The sequence below is a fragment of the Vicugna pacos genome, chromosome 14, assembly GCF_048564905.1.
Source record: "Vicugna pacos chromosome 14, VicPac4, whole genome shotgun sequence".
Taxonomy (NCBI): Eukaryota; Metazoa; Chordata; class Mammalia; order Artiodactyla; family Camelidae; genus Vicugna; species Vicugna pacos.
Window position 1 is genome coordinate 193,906 of NC_133000.1, and position 17,112 is coordinate 211,017.

The 17,112-nt window shown below is 35.0% G+C and overlaps 1 protein-coding gene across 3 annotated transcripts in view; it reads left to right on the forward strand.

The window, feature by feature from the left end:
- RNF17 (ring finger protein 17) overlaps positions 1-17,112 on the forward strand; it is an 88,945-nt gene that overhangs the window by 11,440 nt on the left and 60,393 nt on the right. Inside the window, exons 7-13 of one of the 3 annotated variants that reach the window (XM_072975913.1) lie at positions 3,560-3,731; positions 4,942-5,018; positions 5,289-5,363; positions 8,686-8,993; positions 9,943-10,053; positions 11,258-11,416; positions 13,504-13,690. In XM_072975913.1, coding sequence (XP_072832014.1) covers positions 3,560-3,731; positions 4,942-5,018; positions 5,289-5,363; positions 8,686-8,993; positions 9,943-10,053; positions 11,258-11,416; positions 13,504-13,690 — 1,089 coding nt within the window. The remainder of the gene's footprint in view (positions 1-3,559; positions 3,732-4,941; positions 5,019-5,288; positions 5,364-8,685; positions 8,994-9,942; positions 10,054-11,257; positions 11,417-13,503; positions 13,691-17,112) is intronic. The other 2 variants (XM_072975914.1, XM_072975915.1) reach the window with 2 other exon arrangements.

Consider the following 17,112-nt stretch of genomic DNA (forward strand, 5'->3'; position numbering starts at 1 on the left):
GGTAATGGTACTTGCCCCTTTGGATCTGGGTTCTTTTTAATTTTTTTTAGTCTAATTAGGATATCTAGAACATAGGCTCAATACACGATGAATGAATCATATTCTTTATTCCTCAATGTTGTTGGTATCTCATGTTTAATATTCAGTTATAAAATTTTAAGTGATAGATCATGTGCATACATTTTTATTACATTTTTTAACAGTGGTATATATGCATAATGAAGTTTACTTTTGTAACCATTTAAAAATGTGCAGTTTAGTGGCACAGGGTACTTTTATGTTTATCTTGTTAAGAACTACCAAACTGTTTTCTAAGTTGGCTACACAGGTTACATTCCCACTAGCAGTGCATAAGAGTTCCAGTTTCTCCACATCCTTACCAACACTTGTTAATTCTCTTTTTTAAAATACAGCCATTTTGAGGATGTGAAGTGGTATCTGATTTTGTATTTGACTTGCATTTCCATAATAGCTAGTGGTATTGTGGACCATATCCTTTCAGTTGACCATTTGCTTATTTTTTTCTGGAGAAATATCTATTCCAGTCCTCTGCCCATTTTTGAATTGAATTATTTGTTTTGTTGTTGCTGGGTTGTAGGAGTTCTGTATCCATTATGGATATTAATCCTTTATCAAATATATCATTTTCAGATAATTTCTCTTGTTCTGTGGCTTGTTTTTTTTTGACTTTTTATTTTGAAGTGTATTTGATTTACAATGTTGTGTTAATTTCAGCCGTACAGCAAAATGATTCAGTTATATATATTCTTTTTCAGATTATTACAAGTTAGTGAATATAGTTCCTGTGCTTTACAGTCAGTCCTTGTTGTTTATACATTTTATATATAGTAGTGTGTATCTGTTGATCCCAAACTCCTAATTTATCCCTCCCCCTTTTCCCTTTTGGTAACCATAGTTTGTTTTCTGCGTCTGTGAGTCTGTTTCTGTTTTGTAACTAAGTTCATTTGTATCACTTTTTTAGATTGCACAGATAAGTGATATCATATGATATTTATCTTTGACTTACTTCACTTAGTATGATAATCTCTAGGTCCATCCATATTGCTGCAAAGGACATTATTTCATTCTTTTTTGTGGCCGAGTAATATCCATATATATATATATATATATACACCTATATATATATATATATATATATATATATATATATATGTTTATGTATGTATGTGTGTCACATTGTCTTTATCCATTTATCTGTTGATGGACATTTAGGTGCTTCCATGTCTTAGATACAATAAATAGTGCTGCTATTAACATTGGGTGCATGTATCTTTTCAAATTAGAGTTTTTGCCTTTTCCAGATATGTACCCAGGAGTGGGATTGCTGGATCATGTGGTAACTCTATTTTTAGTTTTTTTAGGAATTGCCATGCTGTTTTCCATTGTGGCTGCATCAGTTTACATTCACACCAACAGTTGTAGAAGGGTTCCGTTTTCTCCACAGTCTCTCCAGCATTTATTATATTTGTATAATTATAGACTTTAAAAATATTTATTTATTTATTTATTTGGGGAGTAATTAGGTTTACTTATTTATGTTTCAAAGAGGTACTGGGAATTGAACCCAAGATCTTCTGCATGCTAAGCATGCACTCTACCACTTGAGCTGTACCCTCCCCCTATTTGTAGACTTTCTGATGATGGCCATTCTCACTGGTGTGAAGTGATATACTTCATTGTGATTTTGATTTGCATTTCTCCAGTAATTTGTGATGTTGAGCACCTTTTCATGTGCCTGTTGGCCATTTGTATGTCTTCTTTGGAGAAATGTATGTTTAGGTCTTCCACCCATTTTTCTATTGCATTGTTGGTTTGGGGTTTTGGGTTTTTTGATTTTTTTTGATGTTGAGCTGTAAGAGCTGTTTGTATATTTTGGAAATTAAACACCCTGTCAGTTCCACCATTTGCAAATATTTTCTCCCAGTCCATAGGTTGTCTTTTTGTTTTGTTTATAATTTCCTTTGCTGTGCAAAAGCTCGCATGTTTGATTAGGTCCCATTTGTTTATTTTTGCTTTTATTTCTTTTGCCTTGGCAGACTGACCTAAGAAAACATTGCTTCTGTGGCTTGCCTTTTCACTCTCCTGATAGCATTCTTTGATCTAAATAAGTTTTTAATTGATAAAGTCTGTTTTATCTATTTTTTCTTTGTTGCCATGTTTTGGTGTCATATCCAAGAAATCATTGCCAAATCTAATACTGAAGCTTCCTCTCTGTGTTTTCTTCTAACAGTCGTATGGTTTTAGCTCTAACATTTAGGTCTTTGAGTCATTTGGGGCTGATTTTTGTATATAGTGTAAGGAAGGGGCCTAACGTCATTCATTCCCAGTACCATTTGTTGAAAACATGGTCTTTTCTCCGTTGAATGGTCTTGGCACTTTTGTCGAAATTCAGTTGACCATATATGTGAAGATTTAATTCTGGGCTCTCTGTCTGTCTGTCTGTCCTTGTGGCAGCAGAGCAATGTTTTCATTACTGTGGCTTTGTAGCGAGTTTTGAAATCAGGATGTGTGAGCTCTCTGACTTTGTTGTTCTTTTTCAGGATTGTTTTGGAAGGTTGGGGTCCCTTGAGATTCCATGTCACTTTTAGGATGGGTTTTTCTGTTCTGATTTTGATAAGGATGACTTTGAATTGTAGATTGCTCTGGGTAGTGTTGACATCTTAACAGTGTTGTCTTCTAATTCATGAACATGAGAGACCTTTGCATTTATTTTACCTTCTTTAATTTCAGCAGTGTTGGGTAGTGTACACGTCTGTTGCCTCCTTGGTTATGTTTATTCCTAAATATATTCTTTTTTTTTTATTCTATTGTAAATGGTTTTCTTAATTTCCTTTTCAGACTGTTCAGTGTAGCCAAGTCTTTTTGGAGGCCAGATTTGATTTTGAGGAAATCATTTTACTCGTTTGATGAATAAAATGAGCAATTAGACATTATAATTTTTGGTGCAAAATATCTTTATTTCCATAATAAAGAATTGCACCATAGGCACAGAAAATTTCTTGAGTAAAATGAGGTAAGTAATGAAGGAGTAATACTATAAGCTTCCTGAGTGATTACTTTGAAGATTATAGTTAATTAAGTTCTGGTTTGGTGAAGTATTTATAAATATCATTTTAAGTTCATGTAATATGTATCTACTTATAGAAATATTTTAATGTACAGATAGATTCTTGTGAGAAATGAGCACAGAATGTGTTTGATGTAATGGCACAAATGACAGCAAGATGGCCAGGGTTCCTCCTACTTTTAAAAGTGGTGGTGGAATCATCCAGGGTTTATCTTACTATGCAGCTCTGACAGCTGTCTCTGCGACATGATAACTGTGTCCTCCTACAGAGGCTGATTTTTCTCTAGTTACATGCACACAGCTTCCACTCTAATACATTTTGGTTCAACTGAATGCCCCTTTTAATAATCTTACTTTATTTACGTTCACAAAATAGTGAAATTATCTTTTCAATACTGTTGAGTTACTGTAAACTTAACTGTCATAAAAATGTTTATGAAATACTGAAAAATAACTTTATCGTAAATGAAGGAAAAAGAACCTGTGTGAAGAAGTAGTAAGAAATACAGGTGATTATTTATCAAATGTAATGATGGCTAAGAGCTACATTGAGGAGAAAAAAAATGATTTGGATGCAGCTATGAAGATAGCAAGAGAATTAAAATCGGCACCTTCTCTAAGGACATACTGTGACCTGAATCAGGTAGTTTTAATATTTCATGTGAATTATTTCTGTGGTAGCTTATTTTACCTACTTTGGAATATGATATTTAAAACCTAAGAAAAATTTGTTTTTCAGATTATCCTAACTTGTAATGGCATCAGTTTAGAATTCTTAGGTGTTTGAATTCTAAGACAAACATTAATAAATGTGTTTGGACTTTTGTTATATTATTTATCACTCAGGGAAATGATGTAACACGATTCAAGAACAAGTAGGGTGACCCTCAATCTAGAATTGTTTCTAGGTCACTAGAATAGAAAATGAGGACAAGTAAGAGTAGCAAATTAAATAGGACTCTATTTTCCTTTTATAAGCAGTTAGGTATGATTGTCAGCTCTTGGCTTAAAAACTTACCAAGATCCCATTCAGGTTTTTCTCTCAGCCTGCCACCCCAAGATGTGCAGGTCAAGAGACAGGATGCTTCACTCTATCCTGTCCTCTAGTGATGTGCCTGGAGTTGTGCAGAGAGAGAAATATGTTTCTTATGCGCTCGTTGGCAGGACAAGGTTAACCATCAGTCCTCTTTGCTAATTTCTGTCTTGCTCCCTTGGGGTATAGATCCTACTCTATTGTCTTTGAATCCTCAGGGCCTCATTACCCGTAGATAATGAGATGTTTGGACTGAACTGAGGTACAAAATAGAAGCCATTGGTTTACCTGCCTCTAAAGTCTTGAACTGCAAATTAAAGGAGAAGAGTTTACCACCATCTCACTTGGCCAGGCCTCCCTCCAGCTATAGTTCTAAAAACAGTAATCGTCAATTCCTGTGTATTACATGTGAGGCATTAGGAAGTTAAAAAAGTAGTAAAATTTGGTCTTTATCCTAGTTAGTCTAGTTAAGAAGATGGGGGAAAAAAAGAAAAACATGAGGATAGCAATGCAGATGCAAAATAAATCTGATCAGAAATGCCTCTGGAACTGTGTAGCTATATTCCATTTATTAACTAGTGTCCTGTGTTGTTGCTGTCTGTTAATACGTATCTCCAAGAGATTTTAAATTTTGGAGTTGGGGGAGTCACAGACACTTACATGCATCCCTCATTTTACTTGCCTAAAATCAAACTGTAAGCATGTTACTTATTGAAATACCTAAAGGGTATAGTTTTGCTTCTCAAATCTCATTCTGTTTCAACAGTATTTATAACAAAATAAAATGCACACATAAGTGATACTTCTCTTTTGATTCTAGATTATTCGGACTTTGAAGCTAACATTTGAGAGTGAATTGTCACAGGTTAGCTCTCTAAAACTAAGGAACTCTCCCAAGTAAGTTATAATTCAGGAGAACATCATAATTAAGTATAAAGATGTATTAGAGCCTAAATTTATTAAAATAGCAAGCAATTATTAATTGATAATTCAGTTCAAAAATGTTTCCCAAGTTAGCAACTAAATTAAAATAAGTAATTTATGATAAATTACAAAGTTATTAAATGTTCTGTATTTTGGAGTTTTTAATGTCAGCAACTAATTTTTATTAGAGAAAGTAGTAAACTTATATTAGAACATTTTTTTATGTGAAGTATTTAATTGTAGGTTGAACATGAATTGCGGTGAGATCATCTGTATGTTCAACACTATGGGAAAGATTGAATTTGAAGACTCAACAAAGTAAGTATTTAAAAGAATAGCAACATGCCATTAGTGTCTGACATGGCCTAAGGGACAGAAATATTATCTAAGGGACAGAAAAATTGATGTTTAGTGTAGTACTTGTGAGTCAAAAGCTGAAAAACAATGTAAAGGGCAGCGTGGTTTCTATCATTTAAATTCTGTGTAAGATATTTAAGAATTAAAAGACATAGAAGGAATCAGCACTCAATGATACGTGTCTGAATCATCTTTGAGAGCCGTTCATTCAGCCAGCATTGAACACTGATTTTATGCTAGGTACTAATACCCCAGGTACTGAGATTTATGCAGAGAAGTTGCACTAAGTAGAGAATGACCCTTGTAACGAAGTGCGAAGTGCGTAATTGCTGTGAAAGTTGCATATGCAGAATTTAATGGAGATGCAAAGGAAGGAAATGAGCAGCTCTTGGGGCAAGGGGTAGGTAACAGGGGACTTGGAAAGAGGAGATTTTATGTTTCTTCGTCCATGAGAAATGAGTAGCAGTTGGAGAGGGAGGCAGGTATCTTAACAGGAAGATAACATACTACATTCAAGGAACTGCATGTATCATACCACATGGCAGAAGGTACATGGAGGCTAAATCCTAGACTTTGTATGCTGTGCGGGGGCGTCTGCACTTAGTTTCCTAGACCTGTGCTATCCAATATGGTGGCCACTAACCACATGTGGCCATTTAAGTTTAAGCATAAATTAATTAAAACTGAATGAAATGAAGAGTTCAGTTCTTTGGTTGCACTAGCCCCATTTCAGGTGCTCAGCCATATGTGGTTAGTGGCTGCTGTATTGGGTAGCACTGCTCCATTTCATTATCGCAGAAGGTTCTGTTGGACAGCTCAGCTGTGAATAATAGAAAACCACTGAAAGATTTGCAGCATGAAAGCAAATAGAATTAGGTTACATTTCTTAAAGATAACTCTAGTGACCATTGAGAGGATTCTTTGGAAGAATATGAGGTTGGAAGCTGAAGGATGGTTTAGGCTGTTATATAGATAGTGTCAGCAAATGATGAGAAACCAAACATAGGTAGAGCACTGGAGAGGAATAGATAATGACAAATGTTAAGTTGGGAAAAGTGATGAAACTTAGTAGTTTGTTGGGTGTGAGGAATGAAGAAAAGGGAGGCATCCTCGATGAGTTATAGGTCTGTCTTTGGTGACTAAGTTGGTGGACTGTGGTATTATCCACCAAGGCTGGGACACAGGAAAGAAAGAAGTTGGGAGGGGGAGATAGTGGGGTATGTGGTTGCTGTGGTTTACTGTGTCTCTAGGGCAAAATGTCCAGAGGGAAGTAGGCCGTATGTGCTGAAACTTAAGAAGAGGTTCTGGACTTGACTCTTTGCTCATGAGTAGTCCAAATATAAATACTTTAGAAACCACCCCCTGCAGAAGAAAGTAAGTTCATCCAGCTGGAGGTGGTATGTCTCCTGGGGAAATCATCCCCTTAGAAGCACCACATTCATCACCTTGGGAAACTAATGAGGGTCCCACCCACAGCCTCATCAGCTCAGAAACAGGCATGAGCAGATCTAGTCTAAGCCAAGTAAACTCTTGTAAGAGTGCCAGTTTATTAAATTGAGTGCAGTTTATTAAATTAAGGGGCAAATAGAATTGCCACGGGAACTAGAACAGTTACGTTGGCATTCTCTTCCAACATCCAGACAGACACAAGAAGCCAAATCATCAGAGGTTGCTTTGTTTGCAGCATTTTGGGAATAAAGAGAGTAAGATTTATCAAATAACTGAACTGCATCAGTCCTAGACAGCATGCTGCAGCCCTTGCCCCACAGGGAGGATGTTACGAGAGGACTTTGTCTCAAGTCATCATCCCCCGTACATGGAGCCCTGGCCCCCGTTTTCCTCTGTGACTTGACGTTTTACACTTCCATGGATAATCATCCTTTCCAGTCATTACATGCATCTAGATATTTTCATGACTAGAATATGGTGACTGTCAGTTATTTTTAATCCTAGATGCTATTCTGTCTCTGTAAGAGTTTGTATTGATTCAAATTTAACTCTGAGTAATCTTAAAGTTCTTCCTAGTTTTTGGGGAAAGTATCATTGTAACCTGCCTCTACCGTTTACAGGTGGTAATAAAGGAATCGGTTTGCCCAGTGAGAGCAAATATTGAAGTAGATCAAGTACAGTGCCCTCGAAAAATAATAAATTTTAAATTAGGGACAGGGTAACCTGCAAAAAACAAAACAAAACTGAGAAGGAGCAGGAGAGAGTGGTGTTCTAGAAGTCAGAGGAGAGGTTTATGAGACTGGAGTTGGTTGATGGTGTTAAATGTCTCAGAAAGGTCAGATGAGAGTTGGTTGTGAAAAGAAATGTTTCAGTTACAAAGTTGTGTACATATGTGTGTTGTCAGGAGGTGTTTGGACCTTTATTCAGTGTGTGTTAAGAGACAGATAAGATAGGTCAGTGCTGATTCCAGTTGGCTTTGTTAGTTCTTATTTCTGAAATCGCTCTTAAATGGTGATCTGTGAAGAAACTATATCTATCATGAGTTAACTAAAACTTTTGCGACTCAACCTCATTTCTTTGATAGAATTTCTATACTTGAGAGCCCAAATCTGTGTGGATTTGTAAAGAAGACAGAAAAATAATGGAGCAAAGTGAATAATCAGCTGTAGGTTGGTGACTGTTGAACAATCATTCCCAAAGTATTCAAACAAATGGTGACTTTTAGCCTAGGTGGAGGTTTCTAGTAATTTGCTTAGGATTGTACCCCTCACTGCTTCCTATACTTTATTTTTAATTCAGTGAATTAAAAGAAATAATCTTAACATAATTTAAAATTAAATACCTAAGCCAAATAAAAATGTGAAGCTGATTTTTTTTTAGAGTTCTTAACCGTTTTTTTTATTCAAGTACAGTCAGTTACAATGTGTCAGTTTTGAAAATGGATTGAAATTAAAAACTACATCCAGTGTTCTTTTAGGATTAAATCATTGTGATGTGACTATGTCAGGTTCTTTCTTCAGCTTCTCATTGATTTTTACCTCTTGACCTTTTAAAACCCTTGGGCTTGCTTGAGAATGGGCAAAAGTTTCTTTTAGGGTAATGGAAATATTCGAAATTAGATTGCGATGGTTACACAAGTAAATTTAGTAAAAATTACTGGATCTGATAGTGTGTAAATGATACATTAATAAAGCTGTTAAAAACCCGTGAGACACCTGTGTGACTAACTCTGCACATGTCACAGTATTAACTGTCAGGTGTAAAGGAAACGGTTTGAAGGTGGATATAAAAAATTTATCAAATGACTTAAAGTAGCCTTTATATTTTTAAACAGATGTGATCCTCAAGAAAATGAAATTGGACAGAATGTTCTAAAGAACAATAATCATAAAAAGGAATTTGCTTGTAGTCGTACACAACCATCACTAAAAAAGAAAAAGTTTGACATTTCTGTCCTAACTAATGAAGCCCCACCAACTCCTTTGCGATGGGAAACCAATAATGTGCATTTAGAAGCAAAAAACTTCCAGCCACAGAAAGAGATTGTTGCAACAACATCCCCTAAAACCACTGCTGCTTTACCTCAGATGGGATCCAGCCCTGATGTGATCATTGAAGAAATTATTGAAGAAAACCTGGAAAGTGAGTAAAAATACAAAAGCAAAGAAATAATGTATCATGTCTGGAATTAGAGACAAAATTAGTTCTTCTTTGTCCCTGTACTTAAACATGTTTTTGTTACTTACACCTCACTGTGAGTTAACACCTATTGATTCCATGCCTCTACTGTCACATTCCTAAAGTTCAGATTATTTTTATTTTTAATTCAAGTATATTAGCTAAACTCTGAGATGTAATTTTAAGATTAGAATATTTGACTTTTTAGTGTTCCACCCATATAAAAGATGAGAATAGTGGGAAGGCTATAGCTCAAGCAGTAGAGTGCATGCTTACCCTGCACAAGGTCCTAGGTTCAACCCCCAGTACCTCCTCCAAATATAAATAAATAAACCCAATTACCTCCCCCTCATAAAACAAAACAAAACAAAAAAGGCCAAAAAAAAGATGAAAATATTATAAATAAATGAGAGATTGTGACTTTGTCCTTAAATTTAAGAAAACCATGTCTTAAATCTTTGTTCTGAGATACCTCCTGTTATAAAATGAACTATCATGAGTACAATAGCATCTGAGTGGTCACATTTTAAATGTATCACAGCTGTTTGGGTTTCCAGTGGTGTCTCCCATCAGCACCAGAGTGAGATCACGCTGCGTGCAATTATCCCATCAGTCTTCTTCAGGACCATTTTCAAGATCCACTTTGGTTTTTTCCTTCCCCCACCCCACCCCCCAGTCTGTTTCATTGGTTGACTTTCCAGAATATTTTGGATACATAAAAAAGGACACGCTATTTTCTCTCATTTCCACTGGATGATTATTGTCACTGATTATCTCAGTGAGTTAAGAAAACTATCAGTATTTTGCCTACTGATACAGGGGGTCCTGCCACTCCAGTGTATTACCAATTCAAGTACAGCTTTTTAAACAGTATGTTAAGTGTGCCATTGCCAACATAATAAAATTAATACAGTTGTCTTTCTTCCCTATTTTGATGAAGCATGCTGCACAGATTATCTTATGGAGACACCTAAATATCAAAAAAAGCCTCTTCAGAAGAAATCTCCTTTTGGATCAAAAGCAGGTACTTTATGTATAGTAACTCTTAAGAAGAGTGAGGCCATGAGTAACATGAATTTTACTGATATGTAAAACGTCTTCCTTTTTAATGGTTAAAGTTCTGGCTGTTATTGGCAAAAATATTTCTGAAATTTATAGCACTTCTCTCAGCGATCTCCCCAGTTACACGTGCTTATCTCTTTACCTCATTCTCAGTATGCATATTTTTCTTTGCAGTCTGTTTTGGATAGGTAAAATGATCTGTTTGTTCTGTTTTTATCATCTATCCTTCAATTCCTTCAAGTCTTTGTTTTTTAAACATTTTTACTAGATTTACTAGAACATCTACATTGTTCAAAAATTAAATGTATACATATTAAAACACCCCATGAAACTTTTCCCCTAACCTGTTCTCTTTCCATCTAGTCTCCTCTTCCCTTCCAGAGTTTCTTTATGCATATTCGAACAAATACACAGATATTATTTTTCTAGTTCTCGTTTTTTGTTTTTGTGCACAAAACGTAGCATGCCATACACACTGTTCTGTTCTTTTAATTCCTTTCTTAACATTGTACTCTGAGATCTTTTCATATCAGTAAAAACACTTGGCTTAATTACTACTATATACAAAAAATTTCTCACTGTCTTATTCTACCCAACCCTTGCTTCCACCAAAACATGCACATCTTCCCCTCAATTGCTGCTCAATATGTTGGCTTTCCCAGGCATTTTTTTCATACCTCTCCAGGCTGACAAGATTTAGGAGTCAGAGTGGCTATGAGCTAATTATTGGTTCTTTTGATTTAGTACAGTTTAAAGGAGATTTGGAGCTATACTGGAAACCTAATCATTATCAAGGGGGTTCCAAGTTCCAATTATATTTATAAATAAACGTTGGTGTTTTGTTGTAAAACAGTAGAGTTATAGCACATACTCTGACTTTAGAACCTAACTACCACAGGAACTACAGCTCATTTATTTAACGCATTTTACAAGTAAAATAAAATGTTCATGGTTCGGGTTGCAAAAGAAATCTGTGAAAGTGGGCTCTATTTGTTTTATCAGTCTAGTTACTGTTTTATAGTTTGGACTCTTGTGGGGCCTAGGTCTTCTAGAGTTTGCAGTGCTACAAGATACTTATTATTCTTTTAGAGGATATTGCATTCTGTTTTTAGTGAATTTTTTCCTAACTTTTGGTTTCTTAATATGGTTTAAATATTCTTACCCAGGTTCTCCAGAGCTAGTTTTTGTAAGCCATGTAATACATCCTTGCCACTTCTATATTCGGAAGTATTCACAAATAAAAGATGCAACAGTATTGGAAAAGAAGGTGAATCAGTTTTGCAATAAGAGTTTACACCTTGATCCTTCAGACATTTTGGAGCTAGGTAATGAAATATTACTCCAAGTTAAAATCTGAAGTTTATTTAAATATTGTAATATTTGGCCAACCCATATAGACTTTTTTTGTGATACAGATTTGTACAAGCGTAAAAGGCTTTGAAATTGTTTAACATAAGTTTAATTTTATTTAACTTATTTAGATAACTTAGCTAAATATTAAAATTGACTGTCAAATGAGGTACACAAAAACTCCACTATGGAGTAAGGTGAGATATTTTTTAAATATCTTCCTGGGCCACACAGCATGGTAGGTAAACTTAATCAGCCCATCTTAATTCTAAGGCTGTATGTGATTTGCTGTAATTTAAACTTTCATTACAAATACTTCCCTTATAACATGGATTAAATATGGTATATCTATAATAAGATGAGGCTATGATTTGACTTATTATTATAGCATTTTTCTCATTCTGCTAACATTGGTCAACACCTGCATATAACTGATACCAGAAAGTACTGTATGATCTGTTTAGCTTTATATAGTAGTTCTTTAAAAGTGTGATTAATTCCCAGCTTGTCTGTGTCTTTTTTCAGAATATCAGAAGACTAGAACCATCATATACTAACAAAAATGAATAATAATTTTAAAAGTTAAAAAACAGGGTTTAAATTATGAGCATCTAAAGCGGGAAGTGTAGTGTTAAACTTATTTTTTATGGCTGGAAATAATTCTTTAAATTTAATATATGCCCAAAAGCTCAGTTTAGATTCAGAAAATATGCTAAGAAAGCCAGAAAGTCATCCTTTGCTTTAAATTGTCAAGGATAATTATTATTTCAAGGCAAATATACATGATTTAAATACTCATTTATCTTTTGAGAAGTGGTTGGTAAGGGAAGAAATGTGATATGATGCTTTAGCAGAGTATCCCCTGTTCCCTTTTCCTACCTATGTTCTTCATTATAAGGACTAACAAGTAGCTCCAGTAGACTTGTATCTCACCTACTGCAAGAAAGAATGTTTTAATAGCATGTAGTTTAAAACTAAAAATATAGGTCATGTGGTATATAGCAACATAAGAAAAGGGTTGATGACAATCTCAAGGCCAAACTAATGTTTTGGTAGAAGTTAAAATTGCCTCTCAGCTATCCTGTGTTTATTAGCATATACAGAGGGGATTATAGAGCATCTTTGTATATAATCTGTGACCAGGTCATACCAAATTTCTCTCTAATGCTGAATTAGTTAAAAGGATGACCTCCAACACCACCTGCTACCTCTCCTTAGTAGCTATGAGGCTCTGTCTGCCTACTTTCCTCACACATTTGGGTGGAAGACCATTTTCATGGGGTTGTTGTGGGGAGGAGGTGAACTCACACACAAAATATTGAGAATGTTGCTGAGCCCATTGTAAACGTAAAAATTCGGGCCTCTTTCTGGCTTGATCTTTTTTTTCCTGGTTATTTATTTGTAATTCATCTGATGCCTCCATGAGGCCCTCCTCTGCTGCTACGTCCTTGGTTCATCTTCCCCTTTTCTGAAGTCCACTGTGTGTACATTTCTTAATTTTGGCCTTTCCCACTCTGCCTTTCTTGGTTCCTTTACTCTCACTCCACTTTTAATTGAGGGAAGGTAATTGCTTCTTCCTTTATGCTTCCAAAGAAGTATGTTACAAATTTCAGCATGCATGTATCTGTGCACATGTGTGTGTACATGCAAAAGGCTAGAAGTTCTTTTTTCTTTTAATGTTTTGCGTAGTGTATTATAGTAACTTAATTTGCCTGTCTCTTTTCCTTTCTTGAGCTTCTTGAGGCAGCATGGTCACGTTCATCTTTGTTACAGTTCATAAAACACAGGTCCTCAGTAAAAGACTGCTGACTTTGTATTCTTTGTTTGTACCTCCCTGTCTAGCTCATGAGTTTCTGTATTACAGAAACTGTCAGAATATACTAGCTTTATTTATCCCTCTCATAGCATTTGACAAGGGGCTGTGTATTCACTGTATGTCGTCAGTAAATACATGAATTAAGACTTCTTAGTGGTGGAACTAATGTACATGTTTGTAACTTAGAGGTTATTGGGTGTTTTTCTCCATAAACATTGATAATGATTCATCTCCCTCATTGTTTAGGTGCAAGAATATTTGTCAACAGTATTGAAAATGGAATGTGGTGTCGAGGAACTATTACTGAATTAATTCCAATAGGAAGTGAAAATATCAGAAGACGTAGTCCAACCAAATACTTAGTCCATGAAGTTGCACTGATACAAATATTCATGATAGATTTTGGAAATTCTGAAGTCCTGGTTGTCACAGGGTATGTTATTTTATGATTATTATGTGTTCTTGGCCTGCTTAGACACACTCGTATGTGGAGGAGGGAGATACTAAAGAAAAAACTGGACAGGTAGAGAGGAGTAATTTATCCTTTTTCACTTCCAAGGTATAGACTTTTTATTTTGCTCTGTAATTTGTCTTATTAATTACTAAATTGGTAAAGTGGTATGATTTGTCTGTGTTATTAAGATGGGGAGCTTCCAAAAGGAACTTTCCAATATATCAAACTTAAATACTCTTCTCTGTTGCTTCAAAGCAGGGCATGAGGCACAAAAATAGTCCTACTAAAAAAGTGTTACAGTTAGTTACCAGATGATTGAGTACAGTTTTTAATGAGATTTCCAAAATTTAATCGATGTTAGAATTCAATCTAGGTGTTCAAAAATGTTTCCTCAATCTCCTAGGAAAATAAACTGATATTGTTCTTGTGGTAAGGACTAGTATTAATTATAGCATGCTCACTTCATTTAATGGTCATAGCTTTATAAATAAATATATTTCTGTGTGGGGCTGTCATTATGCCTTTCAAGTTTAAACTGAATGGGTATATGAAGGACAATCCAGATGAAGGCAGTTGAGATTTATTTCTATGGATAGAAATAATGTCTGTGTTTATAAAAGCTAGATTGAATCTATGTAGTGAGATAGCATGAATTAAAATACAACTTTCTAGAAGATTTAACTTAAGGAGAGTATTCTTAGAAATGTATACCTTTTGTGAGGGAAGGCAAGTTTGGGTTTAAAGCATTCTTTTTTTTGAATTTTTTAAAATATGTGTTTTTATTGAAATATAGTCAGTTTACAATGTCATTGTCAATTTCTGGTGTACATCATAATGCTTCAGTCATACATGAACATACATATGTTTGTTTTCCTATTCTTTTCCACCATAAGTTACTATAAGGTATTGAATGTAGTCTCCTGTTCTATACAGTATGAACTTGCCATTTATGTATTTTATATATATTAGTATCTGCAGATCTTGAACTCCCAATTTATTCTTTTCTACTCCCCTCCCCCTCCCAGTAACCACAAGTTTGTTTTTTGTCTGTTTCTGTTTTGTAAGTTCATTTGTCTTTTTTTTTTTAAGATTCTGCATATAAGTGATATCATACGGTATTTTTCTTTCCTTTTTGACTTACTTCACTTAGAATGACAGCCTCCAAGTCCACCCATCTTGCTGCAAATGGCATTATTTTATTTATGATGGCTGAGTAGTTTTCCATTGTATAAATATGCCACAACTTCTTTATCCAGTCATCTGTGGATGGACATTTAGGTTGTTTCCATGTCTTGGCTACTGTAAATAGTGCTGCTATGAGCATTGGGTGCATGTATCTTTTCGAATTAGAGTTCCCCCTAGATACATGGCCAGGAGTGGGTTTGCTGGATCATAAGGTAAGTCTGCTTTTAGTCTTTTGAGGAATCTCCATGCTGTTTTCCATAACGACTCCACCAAACTACATTCCCATAAACAGTGTAGAAGGAAGGGTTCCCTTTTCTCCATATCCTGTCCAGCATTTATCGTTTGTGGACTTTTGAATGATGGTCATTCTGACTGATGGGAGGTAATACCTCATTGTAGTTTTGATTTGCATTTCTCTGATAATTAGTGATATTGAGCATTTCTTCATATGCCTATTGGCCATTTGTCTGTCTTCATTGGAGAATTGCTTGTTTAGGTCTTCTGCCCATTTTTGGATTGGGTTTTTTTTTAAGTTGTATGAACTATTTATATATTCTTGAAATTAAGCTCTTGTCAGTCTCATCTTTTGCAAATATTTTCTCGCATTCCGTAGACTTTTTGCTTTGCTTATGATTTCCTTTGCTGTGCAAAAGCTTATAAGTTTCATTAGATCCCATTTGTTAATTTTTGCTCTTATTTCTATTGCCTAGGTAGACTGCCCTAGGAGAACATTGCTAAGATTTATGTCAGAGAATGTTTTGCCTATGTTTTCTGCTAAGAGGTTTATAGTATCTTGTCTTATGTTCAAGTCTTTAAGCCATTTTGAGTTTATTTTTGTGTATGATGTGAGGGAGTATTCTAACTTCATTGATTTACATGCAGCTGTCCAGTTATCCCAACACTATTTGCTGAAAAGGCTGCCTTTACTCCATTGTATGTTGTTGCCTGCTTTGTCAAAGATTAGTTGACCAAAAGTTTGTGGGTTTATTTCTGGGCTCTCTGTTCTGTTTCACTAATCCATATGTTTGTTTTTGTACCAATACCATGCTGTTTTGATTACTGTTGCTCTGTAGTATTGTCTGAAATCTAGGAGGGTTATTCCTCCAGCTTCATTCTTTTTCCTCAGTATTAATTCAGCAATTCTGAGTCTTTTGTGATTCCTTATAAATTTTAGGATTATTTGCTCCAGTTCTGTGAAAAATGTCATGGGTAATTTGATAGGGATTACATTAAATCTGTAGATTGTTTTGGGTAGTATGGCCATTTTAACAATGTTAATTCTTCCAATCCAAGAACATGGAATATCTTTCCATTTCTTTAAGTCATCTTTAATTTCCTTTCTCAGTGTTTTGTAGTTCTCAACATGTAAATCTTTCACTTCCTTGGTCAGATTTATTCCTAAATTTTATTTTTTTTTGGATGTAATTTTAAAAGGAGTTGTTTCTTTACTTTCCTTTTTTGATAGTTCATTGTTAGTGCAAAGAAATGCAACTGGTTTCTGTACATTAATCTTGTAGCCTGCTACCTTGCCGAATTCTTTTATCAGCTCTGGTAGTTTTTGTGTGGAGCCTTTAGGGATTTCTATATATACTATCATGTCATCCACATACGATGACAGTTCTACTTCTTCTCTTCCAAGTTCCCCTTTATTTCTTTTTCTTGTCCAATTGTTATGGATAAGACTTCAATACTACGTTGAATAGAAGTGGTGAAAGTAGGCATCCTTGTCTTGTTCCAGATTTTAGTGGGAAGGCTTTCAACTTTTCACTATTGAGTATTAAGCTGGCTGTAGGTTTGTCCTAAATAGGTTTTATTATGTAGAGATATGTTCCCTGTATACCCAGTTTGGTTAGAGTTTTTGTCATAAATGGGTGTTGAATTTTACAAAATGCTTTTTCTTCATTTATTGAGATGGTCCTGTGATTTTTGTTGCTTCTCCTGTTGATGTGGCGTATCATGTTGATTGATTAGCATGTGCTGAATCATTCTTATTCCCTGGGATGAACCCAACTTGATCATGGTGTATAATCTTTTTTATGTGCTGTTGAATTCTGCTCATATTTTGTTGAGGATTTTTGCATCTGTGTTCATCAATGATATTTGCCTATAGTTTTCTTTTTTAGTAATGTCTTTGGCTTTGGTATCATGGTAATGGTGGCTTCATAGAATGAGTTTGGGAGTATTCCCTCCTTTTCATTCTTTTGGAAGGTTTTGAG